Genomic DNA, 15,367 nt, shown 5'->3' with positions numbered 1-15,367 from the left:
CTCCCCAGCGCCGGCAGCACCCATGCAGCCCCGGACCATGACACTCCCACCACCATGCTTGACTGTAGGCAACATACACTTTTCTTTGTACTCCTCACCTAGTTTCTGCCAGACACGCTTGACACCATGTGAACCAAATAAGTTTATCTTGGTCTCATCAGACCACAGGACACGGTTCCAGTAATCCATGTCCTTAGTCTGCTTGTCTTCAGCAAACTGTTTGTGGGCTTTCTTGTGCATCATCTTTAGAAGAGGCTTCCTTCTGGGACGACAGTCATGCAGACCAATTTGATGCAGTGTGTGGCGTATGGTCTAAGCACTGACAGGCTGACTCCCCACCCCTTGAACCTCTGCAGCAATGCTGGCAGCACTCATACGTCTATTTCCCAAAGACAACCTCTGGATATGACGCTGAGCACGTGCACTCAACTTCTTTGGTCGATCATGGCGAGGCCTGTTCTGAGCGGAGCCTGTCCTGTTAAACCGCTGTATGGTCTTGGCCACCGTGCTGCGGCTCAGTTTCTGGGTCTTGGCAATCTTCTTATAGCCTAGGCCATCTTTATGTAGAGCAACAATTCTTTTTTTCAGATCCTCTGAGTTCTCTGCCATGAGGTGCCAGTGACCAGTATGAGAGACTGAGAGCAATAACACCAAATTTAACACACCTGCTCCCCATTCACACCTGAGACCTTGTAACACTAACGAGTCACATGACACCAGGGAGGGAAAATGGCTAATTGGGCCCAATTTGGACATTTTCACTCAGGGGTGTACTCACTTTTGTTGCCAGCGGTTTAGACATTAATGGCTGTGTGTTGAGTTATTTTGAGGGGACAGCAAATTTACACTGTTATACAAGCTGTACACTCACTACTTTACATTGTAGCAAAGTGTCATTTCTTCAGTGCTGTCACATGAAAAGATATAATAAATTATTTACAAAAATGGGAGGGGTGTACTCACTTCTGTGAGATACTGTATATGACCAGCACACTCACTCACAGAAGGAAACATGCTCTAATGTGCATTTTGGCTCAGTCTGTAGAAGTCTGCTGAAGACAAAAAAAAAAAAAAAATCTGCAAGACACCCAAATGCTGCTGCTTGTGAGAGGCAGGCTATTTATAGGCTTACTCTAGTGAAAGAGACACGTCTTCCCTCAGGTTTTGGATCAGTACTTCACTGGGGGTGAGTGGAGGGAGGAAGAAGGAAACTATTGACACAGCGCTGAAACTGACACAAAGTGTTAGCGCTTTAACTGAAGCATTTAATCATACAAGGTACACAGAAGCAGCTCGGAGTCCAAATACACGATAAGATCAATAGATGTCATTCAACAACTTTCGAAGACACTTCTTACAAAGTTCAACACACCTATTTATACACCGAGCATGATGCTTTTGCTTTCTTCAGCCACGTAAGCAAGTGGTCTTATCGAGAGTGGTTATTTGAATGCGGCTTGCTGATGCAAATAGGATGTTTGTGAGGCTACAATCTGGCATCGTTGTTATTCATAGCACTGTCTATTCTAGGAAATACCCTACCCTTCCTTGAGTGAAATACAGCAGGGCAGACCTGGCATGAATGAAAAAAATCAAGTAGAAGTTGTGAAACATCAGTTACCGCACTGCATGTTGCAGAAACAGGTGGTAAGCAAGCAGAATCACTAGTGATGCAGCATTATTTATACTATGGATAACCACTGCAAGGTATGTGACCAACAGTGTCAGGTAACTTTCACAGCAGTACAAGGTCTGATTGCCCTTATAAAAAAAAAAAAACAAACAAAAAAAAAACAAACCTCATATAACTTACATAAGATTGTCATCACTTGCTCAGAGGCACACAAGCAGCTCACAGCAGCTTAATTTAAAGGTGGATGTGCCCTGCAAAAGTAAACTGCTTGTGCATCCCTCATCACCTCAGGTGCCAGGCTGGAGCACAGACAGAGACCATGGCCGCTGCATGGCTGCACTACAGCGGTTAGAGGCTGCATGTTATGACCTGAGCTCAACTCACTGCCATTCCCAGAGAGCAGGCAGAAGACATGCCACTACCAATGCAGGACACATAAGCTTTAACGCACAGAGCCAGCATGCATCTTACGGAGGCCCATGTGTTTATGCACGAGTGTACAGGTGCCGCACGCGACTTGCCACACACGAGTCGTGACCAGCTGAGACGTTTTTTAGCGTAAGATGAAGGGGAGAGTGGACTTCATGGAAAACACTGGCAGACAGAGAAACTCACATCCTCGAACAGGGATCCAACGTTGGCTGTCACCAGCAGTATTCCTGTGCCTTGCGCTGCTGTCAGCTTCCCTGCCATAACTCTCTCTCTCGCAGGTACGTCGGGGGCTTGTACACCGGGCTTTACAGGTAAGAGGCGGGAAAACAACAAACAAACAGAAGCAGGCGAATGTCTCACGAAACTGCTTAAAGCGCGGAGGATTTGCGACTGAAGCCGGGGTTGAGGCGGCTCGGCTGGAGCATATTTTTCAGCGGTGGCCGTACATCTACTCGGAGTTGCTTTGCAGTAGAAGGTCCGTTAACGACGGCTGTGGTTAGCGGGCTTCTTCTCGTGCTACTTTTTCTCGTTCAGAGCCATCGTAAAAGTTTCCGCTTTAATCCACGGTCACTGCCTGGGGGGTCTGGTGCATTTCAGCGACGAGTGTTCCCCTAGCTTTCGTGCAGCGTAAAAGTCTCCCTCCTTCGGCAGGACTCGGAGCCTGGACCATTGCTGTGACTGTGGAGCCCTGCACTGCTCTGACGTCACCGTGCCAATGGAAACACGGGGCTGCCTTAAAGGGCCAGCGCACAGTAAACACACCAGCTGTGCCTCGACCGTCACGGCGTCCATTATCGGACACACCTGGGCTACCCCAGGGAGTGTGTCCTTATCAGCTGTGTGTGTTGTCCGCTGCTTGTCGTTGTTTACTTGTAGGTCCACTCACTATGCCTGATAGCCCTACCACTGATGTGTGTGTTTTTTCACTTCACGTCAGCCTAGTCTTAGCAGGAGCAGGAATAATTATATTTAGGTTGTAACATAAGGTTAGAGGAGGAGTCACTTCTGTTCCCATATAGGGCTTTTTTTTATTAGGGATTTTACTTTTCTACTATTTTGCTAATTATTTAATAAAAATAACAAAATCACTATTTGATACAGACAGTATATTGTATTAGTGTTCCTTTTTTGTATGAGATTAAGGTTTCTGCACATGGTCCATAATAAATAAATGTAATACACTAAGTTAAATCATGCACCTTGAAAAGAAAATAGGAAAGATGCTGCAAGCAGACTGAGAATATGGAAACAATCCTCTAGTCATGGATTCAAATACAGCACATTTTCACATTTAAAAGTAGTATCTGTAGGCTAATGTTTTTTTTTAGTTGAGCACAAATATCGTTTAAGTGTAAGTAAACCCATTATGGCAGCATACAGAGTTACCGTTTTAACTTTAAAATTAAAAAGAACTTATCGACCATTAGGGGGCAGAGAGACAAAAACTTTTTTTGTCAAGGGTGCTCAGTGAAACAAACAAATCATGTGTAATAGATCATTGTGAATGAGAGTAGCTTACATTGGTCGCTCCCAGTAACACGAAACCTAATGGCAAGAAAATGCCCATCCAGCATTATCTCACATCTTTACTGACATGAGTAACCTTATCAACACTGATGTGCTATTGTAGGCTGAATAGTGCATCTGATTAGAGTAAGCAAAGGTCAGAAGGATTTTGTACTCTAAAACATGCAGAATTAAAATGACAGAAGAACAATAGGTAAGGCTTAGGGTTTTAACTTCTGAAACCTAACATCTGGCAGCATGACTCTTCTGAATCAGTCACAGATTATCATGTATTAATTACAGACATGCTTTTCAAGCAACATGATGTGATCTCCCCTGATGGTGTTGAGGGAGGCTGAGACCATAAATAGCTTCTCCAGTCAAAGGTATTTTGAGGTCAACAGCTTAGGGAAGGCAGATGACATGTGTGATGAGGTCCTGTTCTGAAGAGGACACATCAGGTCACAGAATCAAAGTGAGAGCTAACTTTAGGGAATAAATTCAGTGTTTGTATTGTATTTGGTGTAAATTGTATATGACTACATTTGTTGACCATCCAGCTGTTTTTTGATAACAAGAGGGTGGCAGCTGAGCTATAATGGAGCTATAATGTTAACAGCATCAGGCTTGTGTGTGCGTATGTTTGGGGAGGAGGGAGAGCATGGTCATGGCTCCCGAAGAGTCTTTAAAGAGAGCTGAGAGATTATCTCCAAAACGAGTGCTCACAGCTGTGTCTGGCATGGGAGTGTGTGTGTGTGTGCGTGTGTGTGTGTGTGTGTGAGAGAGTGTGTGAGAGAGAGAGAGTCCATGTGATTTGATTGTATGTTTTTATATGAGTGTATCTTTATTTATATGGTGTTTCACCATGATGAACATGATATGGTACAGAATACATATAATCAGCTATTCAGACACAAATACAAAGACGAATCAGGCCACCACTGAAACTAGTTGGGTTGGCTGACTGAGAGTTAATAGTTTTGCTCAGAAAGAGGTTGAGACAAGACAAAACCTAAAAAAGAGATAGATGGGAAAACAGAGGATTGAGGGGAGGAAAATTAACGTTTTGTTGTAGGTGTTGATCTACTAGTATAGCTGAGAAAGCCGAGCATGAAATATTAACACTAATCTTGAAGCAGAAGAGTTTAACAATGTGACAGATTTATTTATTACTGCCTTGTGTGACGGTTGATGAGAAGACTGATATATCCCTCTCCTGGTTACATAAATAAATAAGTCATAGCTTAGCAGAGCAACTGGAAAACAGCCAGCTCTTTTCAAAGGTAACGATATCAGTTGATCTGCATTGCTGAAGCTCGCTCACATTTTATTGCCTTTGTTAAAGCCAAAAAAGCTCAACCATTAACAGTTTGTGGTTTTATATGGGGTTATATGAGTTTCTCCTGATGACCTAGCAACTGAGATGACAACACCCCAGGGGAATCACTGCTCCCAGTTAAGAAATAGCTGTAAAACATACTTAAACATTTTTACATTAGTTTTTAGTTTAGTTTAGTTTTAGATTAGCAGACTTTTTGGAGGTGTTTTTCAGCTTTAGACAGAGCCAATCTATTCATTTCCACCTGTCTCGAGTCTTTAACTAAGATAAGCCTAATGTTATTGGACAGACATGAGAGCAGTATCAATCTCTCATTATCTAACAAGAAAGTGAAAAATCATATTTTCAAAAATGTCGAAATAGTCCTTCAAAACAATATTGTAGATAACTCATCAAGGCAACATTATCCCAGCAGTCATCTTGCATAGTGGGTCTGCATGCCTTTAAAACTTTTCTTCCTACTAATCAAACAACGTGAAGGGAAAGCAAGTATAAATGGACCTAAAAATAACAGGACAAATATGTGTGGAGGTCTGTGTGGACACAGATAACAAGTCAGGTAGTGTGTTCTGTGAGGGTCAGTAAATACTACACCATTAGCTGTAGGCAGGATATCCCACAGGAGGAACATTAGGAGGGGGTAATGAAATTTGTGTGTGTGTGTGTGTGTGTCTGTGTCTCTGTGTGTCTGTGTGTGTGTGTGTGTGTGTGTGTGTGTGTGTGTGTGTGTGTGTGTGTGTGTGTGTGTGTGTGTGTGTGTGGTCGCTGCTGATAAAGAAGTTCTACGCACTATCCAGAAACCCCTCCTTCTGCACTCTGGGTAATGGAAAAAATTTTGGTGGAATTCCAGACTGTAAGCAAGTATGTGCACTTTGACACCAATCTCTCTACTGCTTAAATTCGCATATCTAAAAATAGGCAGACCTGGAAGTAATCAGGCTTTCTCATGTCTTTAGAGGGGCAGGGATTCAGTCATATTATGATGTTTTAAGACCCTCTCGATGTGAAGTTTTATCTCCAGCTGCACTCAGGAATCAGTCATGCAGACCTGATGTATGTATCCCAAGAGAGCCAGCTTTGTTAGCATGGGAATTTACCATGATAAAACAGTTTAATTAGTGGCAGTCTGGGCACACTTTTTGTGCTGAAGTCTATGTGGATATTTTATGTCATTGAATGAAAATTTATACATTTCTGACATGTTTCCATTTTAAATAAAATGTTTTATAGCATGTTCTTTTTTATTAAAGCTGTTTCATTCAATGAATTGTAATTTCTATTACCTGAACTTCTTTTACAGACAGAATATATGAAATTCTATTATACACAGGAGTAGCTTCACAAAACAGACGACATGCACATGCATGTGAAAGCTTTAAAACTCTGGTGCACAAACACTAAGAAAGGACTGACTAGAGGTAATTTGTTTATAATCAAAATATCCACCTATTATTTATACCCGCAGTGCTAACCAAGAAGCCACCAAACTGCCCTTAATCAAAATTTTTGTAAAAAAAAAAAAACAACAAAAAAAAGTTAGGATTATAAACAGAGCATGTTTTATCTTAATGTGTAGAGGAACTGTCTAATGATATGAAAGATTTATGCTTAAAATCTTTAAAATCCCTTAACATACTGTTAATATGCCATTTTCTTTTTTAGTTTTTAAAACTATTTAATATATATTCATTTGCATTCTTGTTGACAAAATACATCTGACAACTAGACTTTTCACTTGCTACCAAATAGTTGACTTAATAGTTGAGTTGACTCAGTTGGACATGGGTCAGCTGTCATTATGGAACTTTAACTTTAGTTACATCAGATGGTTAAAAGCACCAGAAAAACTAGTGGTACTGGACCTTTTGTCAGAGCAAGGTGATTTTCACATAAGTGAAATACTCAAAGGCTTTGTGTACACAATTCCATTAAATAGATTTTTCTTTTTAAGTCTTATGCAACATTGTAATATAACTTATATCCAAAACCCTGACATACAGTAGGCTATGTGGTTTCTTAGTAGATACTGTAGCACGGAGCACAGCACAAGTTTGTAATGACTTCATAATATAGCAGTACTGTTTCTTTGTATGTTCAAAGCATTAAAACATTCATTGATGAAGTTCTTTCATAAAAGCATATGAGCTCCGATGTTTTTAATTATACAAGGATTAAAGGGCAAATGTCAACCCAACGAGCAGGTTTTAAACTGGTATCCTTTAAGTAAAGGAGCTGATATGTACATGAAATCTCAGCGGTGAAGAGATGCTAATTAAATTTACATTTACAGCATATCAGTCAACAATAATGGTTGAATCTGTGAAAGTTGAATATATAAGTCCTACTTTGGAAACAGACCTTGGAAAGAGGTTGTATTCCTGTTTACAGCATCTTTCCATATATTTTTTTAATATATATTTGACTCTTCACTGGTTGTTTTAATTGAATGATTGCTAATTACCTGAAGCATAACAAAACATCATTGGAAGTGCTGCTACCCAAACCATGTTCATCAGCTAGATGTTTAAAGCTGGTGAAAAATGGCAAAATCTCTCAGTTTCGAGCAGTGTCCGATTTGTGCTTGATTCATCAAACCATTTTATAAGTGTACTGGCACATACTCTTCCCACATAATGACGCAAAGTGGACACACAGGGCCACGAAAAGTTGATTTTCCCAAGCTGGAAGTTTCAGTTAACTCTGTAACATTATTTCAGTCGGGTCAGTTCACAAAGTTAGCCTTTTCTGCCTGGACTGTACCCTTAAATCTCTGGCATATTTCTCCACCTCCGTCTCTCAGCGAGAGTAGATCCCACTGCGAGAAAGCCTATTTTGGAGCTCCCACTGGGTGTTTTATAATATCACCCCATACCAATTTATCCTCCCTTACCAATTAATCTGGATCATGTTGTTCAACTGGGACCAAGGCCAGTTATTTTCTGAAAGAGGTTACTGATGGCCTAAATCATTTTTAGTTCAAGGGGACCCAACTGGTAAGATTGTTCCTAGTTCAAGTCACTGTTCAGATTATTTTCAGAACATTTCTAATGATGTAACTTTCGATTTTTATGGAAACCTTGTACCTTGAACTAAAATAAACATAGAAATAATGGTTTTAATACAAAAATATGATTACGAGAGCTTCAGAACTGCCCTAATCAATGCTTTTTACATTTGCATTAAGCTATTATACATGTAATGTGAAAGGAGTCACTCATAGTGACATACAAACACAACACACAAACCCACTGCACGCCTCCTGCACAGTTTGACAGAGTTTACAACTAGCCGGTGAACATTAACATTCACTATAATGAAGCATTTAGCAGCTAATGATGAAGACATTTCCTTTAGGAGATAGTGGAGGCCAAAACAGAGGCAAAAAGAGACTGACCATTGGACTGACATTTATCAGGTGGCCCAAAGCACGAATCTAAATGAAATCTTACTGCATGTTGATTGGATATGAAAATGGATATGATTTTAAACTTTTGTCCTTTTTCAATTTTTAAACCAAACACTTATTTTCTCTCTTTCATTTTCCATTGAAACCTGCCCTTTCATAGCTGTAATGAATCAAATAATGCCACATGCTATTACGGCATGTTCAGACATGATTCCTCCTGTAATACTGTCACAGATAGATATTATTACTGTCATAGATAGATAGATATATGAATAAAGTATCTATCTATCTATCTATCTATCTATCTATCTATCTATCTATCTATCTATCTATCTATCTATCTATCTATCTATCTATCTATCTATCTATCTATCTATCTATCTATCTATCTATCTATCTATCTATCTAGCTACAGGTGACACAAAGCTAGACTAGTGAGGATATTCATTCACAAAGCAGCTTTGTGTCAAAGGGAGACTTTTTTAGCAAATAGCATTTACTCAGAAATAATTGTGCGTCACAGGCCTGGAGCCACTCACCCAACTAAAGACATATTAGCAAGCAAAACACACAGGAGTCTGCCCTACTCAAGGCCAAAACCACCTCTCACACTAATTCCCCCATTCATTCAAACCATAACTGGTAATACATCAAACCAATGACCCCATGATTTAGACTTCTTATAACAAGAGGACTGTACTAAATATAAACTGAGGGGATTAGGCCCCTTTTTTGCTGCTTGTCAAACACAAAGCTCATGAAGGTGCTGAAAACAGGCCTGTGTGTATCTAGGAAACAGCCACGGCCAAAATGGGAAACAAACCACGCTCTGTGCTGCTCTCCAGAGCCTTATGTAAATGTCCCGGCAGAGAGGGGCTTAATTGACACCAACTGGTGGTCCCGGCCAGACTGAAAATGATGAAATTGTTCCACCTTGTGAACAACAGATGTTTGCCTTCAAGATCACAACTGAGCTTCTTTGTCTGGCCTGTTTATATAGGTTTTGGCAGTCGAAAATATTGTCTAATATTGTAAACTGTTTACCAGAAATGAACATTTTGGTTGAAAGGAAAGGTGTGGGAAAAAATCATACCTAACCAAATTAGACGGTATGCTCCTCCAAGTTACACATTTGTTCAGCAAAAAAGCTGAAATTATTAATCCTGCTTTTTTTTCAGGAGATGGCAGTAGAGATCAACACTATTGCAACATGTTGCAGCATTGACGTATTTGAGGACTCCTCATATCCTGTTGTACAGGATGTTTGCCTGCTCCCTACATTGTTGTCATTGTGTAAATATATGTATGTTATCATTTTTTATTTTGTAATTTTTATTTACACAGGTTGTGTTTCATCTGCTCCATCTTATAGACTGAAACGGTGGCAATCGTGATTGGCAGTCATTCTCGGTCACTGTGTTTTGGTGTTTTGCACGATCCTTGAAGAGCTAATACAGTCTGCGGTTGCATCTCTAATTCTTGTTTGAATAGATCCAGCTTTAGACCTGTGGCCTAAGAAACACACATTCTGCCAGTGGTTTCTGGAGCCATTCTCTAATATTTTTGAAAACTTGTTTCCAAAACAGAGAGCCAAAAAAGACGGTCATATTAAATGAAGGATGTACCTGCTTTGTTTATACACTTGTTTATACACATCTCTCTCCAGCCCATCCAACTTTAATATATTCTTATTAAAACAATGATTCTCACAGATTGTTTTCCCCTCAGTTGGAGAAGATGGTTTAGTCTCATTAGTCCTAATTTTTTAACATGGGCAGGTAAAAACTGCAGCAAAACTATGAATTATGTCATTAATTTGGCTAAATGATGAGATTGGTCCCTAAAGATGATCAAATATATAGTAGTAAAACTGGTATCAACACAGTGTCAGTTACCTCTAAAGTGCCACTGGATGGCAATGTTGGACTTATTTAGGGTTTATTCACTGGCTAATAAACAATGTTCAGTTGTAATTCTAAAGAAACCCATTTAACTCGGTGCTGCTACCAATGAAAATCATTGGTCAGTCATGCACACGACCCCAGAGCCTTTAATGACTTTTGGTTCAACTGAACTTAGACCTCTTTTGAGGCTGATGCTTCAGTGTTGTAGCTGGTATCCAGGAGTCACAGTGGTGATGTGTGGCTACTGCCCACACTGACCAGAACACCATTATCCAGTCCAGATGAGGCAACATGATAACATCCTGAGTGACAGGTCTGTGGCAGCTGTGAGGAAGCCCCCCCACCCCTCGTCCCTGAGTGTCCATTCACAGGGGGAGGCGTTTGTTACTGTGTGACAGCTGTCACAGCCCCCTGTTGCCCTCATCCCTTCTTTCAGCACGGCTTTCCACATCCTTACTTTACACTGTATCCTGCTGTCCCTGAAAACCTGGGACTTGTCAGACAAAAGGAGAAATCTCTGCGTATGAAGAAGAAATCTTATGCAGTGACTAAATGAATCTGAACAATAAAATGCAAGTATTCAGTTTGGAATAAACAAAAGTAAAATCAGCATGAATGTGAAAAAAGAAAAAAAAAAACCCCACACCTACAAAAATTCAAAGATTTTCAACAGAAAATCCAAGAAGAAGGATGGTACATTTCACACACACAATGACTGGCAGACGGCAGTAGGGACTTTGTGCACAAAAATACCTCAACAGTGAGAATTTAGCACCAAATGTGTAACAAAAAAAATTACACAGAATCATAGTTGTTTTTTCTGACTTTTCTTTAATTATTTTCTTATGAGATACAGGCTAATTATAAGGAGCGGAAAACAGCTGCAGCTTTCAGTTGTCCCATTGTGTCCACTTTACAGTTGTACAGTTAAATACTAAAACCACAAGAAGGCATAAGCATCCTTAAAGCCTTAAAGCCATATCCATTCATGTGGAGTTGTTTGATATGAAGACATGCAGAGAAGAAGCGCATTAAGATAATGTTACAAAGATACCAGGTTTGAGAAGGCAATTGCTGAAAAAGCAGATGTGGCTTTTTATTACAGGATGAGTCATACACAAACCCACAGATAGATCAGTTCTTCTGCTTACATAAAGCAAGGCTGTATTTCAAACATAACTATTCAGGGTTGGAGCAATATTGACCTTAGTCTCTATTAAAAATGGAATATCTTCCTGGTATTGTCATACATCCTCAATGTGATGACTACGGCATGACGCAGCTGGATGTTGTAACACTGAAACCATTCCACTTAATGTTGAGTGTTTTGAATGTCAAGACAAGTTTAATGAAAACACACTGAATAGGAGCATAGAGCACAAAGCCAGTATAAGTTGTTGTAGTTGGCCTTCAAGAGCCCACATCTCTACCCACATATTTCATTTTAAAGAAGTCAGCACTCAGCACAGTTTTATATGAGAATAAACATCTCCACCCAAGGCTGTAAATGCTGTGTGCAATTCTTTCCTGTAAATGTACGATAAATTGCTGGCAATCAGCAAGTTATCGTACATTTACAGGAAAGAATGACAGATGACACTGAGTCTACCAATCTACTGTACTGTAAAATGCAGAACAAACTCATATAACACTAATTAATATAATATAGACTTTGTACGAGCATAGAGGTCATTTAATTGCATAGGCTATTAAATCTGCTTCTCTGATAACCAATTTATTTTTGTATGTTAACTTATATGTGTTACATGAGGACCATAATTTATTAAATCAATTTCTTCAAACTTCTTCAAAAAAGTTTTTATTGACCTTATTCAAAAGAAACTGAAAACTTTAAAGGTAGCGCCTGGGCTGTTTTCCATTTCAAATGTTAAAGTACAAACCAGCCTGTGTGGAATGAGTCACAGGTTGAGCTGCTAATTCAGGGGGGCAGTTAATCCAATGATGGGAATGACACAGTGTTTCCTGTAAGTGCCATGGCCTGTTTTCTTCTGCACTGTCACCTTATACCACACTCACTCATAAGACTGAGCTACAGATGTAAAACATGGTCTGTAAATGATTACTAAATTCACAAATATGGAAAATAATACATTCCATGTGGGAGAAATAAAATACATAAGCACAAATTTACAAACATCAGTTAAAGATTTCACATATTACTGGAGAAAACAAAAGTCAAATGCAGCTTAGCTAATATTTAACAAAAAAACATATATCAGGCTACTGAGCCGGATTGCACTTATCAAGATCAGGCTTGTTTGTTAGTTGAAAAGCAGCAAGAAATATGACAAATGTTTTTATTGTGGAAGAACTTTAATTGAACATTTAATTGTACTCTTTTTTTTGTTTTGTTTTCTTATTTCCACCCAACTAACTTGAATATTAAATCTATGCCATACTAAAATGAACACACCTAAAGGAAATGGTTTTATGTGGGCTAATTTAAAACCAGATTCACTAAAGTGTAAATAACAACCATAAATAATCTTGTTTTCTTTGAGTAACCAGTCGCCTTTGCCAAGATAGTGAGTCCAGTCCATTGCACTCCTTTATACTTCCAGTAGAGCCATTCTGAACCATACCAAACCTAATGGCAGTGATAATATAAGCTATGAGTTTGTGACTAAGCCTGACAGTAGGCTTGAGTTTCTGACTGGCTCAGTGGATGTTGTGTCTCAAATTTTCACCTTGGTTCACTGTGCATTTATTCTGCATAATTCCACTCTGCATGAGTCACAAGCTGGCAAGATGTCTGGCTCTAATTTTGTCCAAAAGGTTCCACCATTGTGATTCAGACCCTGAATCACTTTGCCATTATGGGCTTGTGATCTCTGCTGCAAATGGTCTGTGTACATGTGAGTGAATGCGTATCCACTTATGCACTTTCTGTGTACATTTCTGTGTGTATTCTGAAAGCAGCAGCATTTGCGCCAGGAGCCATGACATTAAGATATTCTGTTTCACTTCAGCTGTGGGGGAAACATGGATGATATTATTTCAGATCAGATTGCAAATTAAACACAGGCTGTGCCTAATTTAATTAGGGGGTAATTAATTACTGCTCTGATACGGGCATATCACAGATATGTTCGTGGCTTCTTCATTCAAAGACAAGAGACATAATGCACAGTAGGCCAATAACAGTGGAAGGGCCTTACTGGATGGCTTCAGCGGTGATGCAGTGCAATGTTCATTTCTGTCAGAGAGAGCCATTGATTTCTTCCCTGCTGATAACGTGGTTGTGTATGTGTGTGTATGTATTTGTGTGTGTGTGTGTGTGAGAGAGAGAGAAAGCGCGTCACTCATTTCGGAGCTGGAGCTGTGAGTTGTCGATGTGATGAGTGGAAAATCTGTCAGAGACTGAGGTGGCAATTAGATACCATCATGTCCCAGGGGAAACATGGGTGAGAAATGTGTTGCCTCTCTGCTGGATTTCACCATCCTCTTCTAGCCATTAAACATGAAGGGAGATGGTGTAAAATAATGGCCTGTTTATTGAGCCTGTGAACAATTAGCCTCCATCAATAAATTTTAATAATGAATTTTTATGTATTTATAATATGTATATATGTATATGTAGAATTCTATCTATCTCTTTCTCTCTATCTATCTATATATATATATATATCTATCTATCTCTCCATGTGAAATGCAGAGATACATATTGTGCTACAGGCAAATTTAAAAAGATTGTACAGGTTAGCCTAAAACATTTCATGGTTATAGCTCTAGTAATTCCCGTTCAGTTTTGGAATAAAAAATGACCATATTCAAAGATATTTACAGGTGCCTCTTTTAACATGAGTGTAGAGTTAAAGACAGTTTAAGTTTGTAATGGAAATGGCATTAGAGAAGTACTTTAGCTTTAGAATCTGCAGAAATATCTGTCATAAAATATTATGACAAGCACGCATCACTTACCTTTATCTATCTAAGCTTTCCTACGTTTTTGAAGGTTGTAATAACAAAAAAGCAAATGGCTTGCAACTGAATTTCAAGAAATACCTCTGAACCGAAACCGAAAGGTGATTTATCACTCACAGGTATTTCTCTCCTTTTGTTTTCCTTCTCCTCGCTGCTGTAATACCAACATCTGACCTTCAACTAAAGTAACTGTAAACGATTCGTGGAATGTACCAGAGGGAAATGAAACCCCAAAATGAATTTGATTTGTTGTCTTGGAGTACAAAGCAGCAATCACAAAATAAATAAATAAATATTAATACATGTATTGTACTTTGCGTTTCCTTTGCCTGAACTAATATCGCTGTAACACACAAGTGAGAGTCCTTGATGAAGCAGTGATACTTAACACTGTCTCTGCATTTCACATGGAGAGATAGACATAATGACTTTACAGTTATGGGTATGAACGAACACATTGGCATTTCCTCCCTCCTGGAATAACAGCCTGCAGTCGAGGCCTGAAACACCGACTCATCAAAACACATACTATACAGAGACATAGCGAGAGAGGGGGAAAAGACAGCCAGAACTTACAGTTTGCTCAGCCCATTTATCATTTCTTCAGTGTCACTAGTGACATTTAAGAGGGTTTAACATGGTCCCTAGTGAAGATGTCAGCTTGCATTAGCAGCTGTGGGGCTGTAGTAAGGGTTGTGGAATGATATGAACAGCTCCTTTTACCCAGTGCGGAGAGGGTGGTGGCGTGCAGAAGACTTAGTGAGCTGTGGTTATTATTCTCCTCTGGAGCCCCATCTGATGCTGATCTACCATACAAGGCCAAAGAATGTTAAATATGAGGGACAGCAGGGAGCGTAGAAAGTGTTCACTTCTCAGGATGCACACATTTACTTTTCATGCACAGTTGCAAGCTCACATAGAGGCACATGTACACACACACACACACACACACACACACACACACAGTTTGAATGATCAACTGTTCCCAAGCCTTAGGAAGTGGAAGCTACACAAACTCAGCTGCTCTGACTTACAGTAAGCAAGTAAGCTCCTCAGCTTAACCACAACCTGAGCATGGGTCTTTCTTCTTTTCTTCCACAGAGCGCAGCACATTTGCACAGACCCCCAAGCACAAATTCTTCCAGTCTTGGTACCGTGTCCTATTATAAGATTTTTATCTACATGAACTATTTGTATCTGCA

At 39.6% G+C, this 15,367-nt stretch overlaps 1 protein-coding gene across 1 annotated transcript in view; it reads right to left on the bottom strand.

Annotated features, from left to right (window-relative positions):
• Nucleotides 1-2,772, bottom strand: part of inpp5a (inositol polyphosphate-5-phosphatase A) — a 123,970-nt gene extending 121,198 nt beyond the window's left edge. Inside the window, exon 1 of the mRNA XM_026309146.2 lies at nt 2,249-2,772. Coding sequence (XP_026164931.1) covers nt 2,249-2,326 — 78 coding nt within the window. The 5' untranslated portion in view covers nt 2,327-2,772. The remainder of the gene's footprint in view (nt 1-2,248) is intronic.
• Between the last annotated feature and the right edge of the window lie 12,595 nt (nt 2,773-15,367).

The sequence above is a fragment of the Mastacembelus armatus genome, chromosome 15 (genome assembly GCF_900324485.2).
Source record: "Mastacembelus armatus chromosome 15, fMasArm1.2, whole genome shotgun sequence".
In the NCBI taxonomy this organism is placed as follows: Eukaryota; Metazoa; Chordata; class Actinopteri; order Synbranchiformes; family Mastacembelidae; genus Mastacembelus; species Mastacembelus armatus.
Note: the sequence above shows the minus strand (reverse complement) of the source record. Positions and strands in the feature narration are given on the sequence as shown.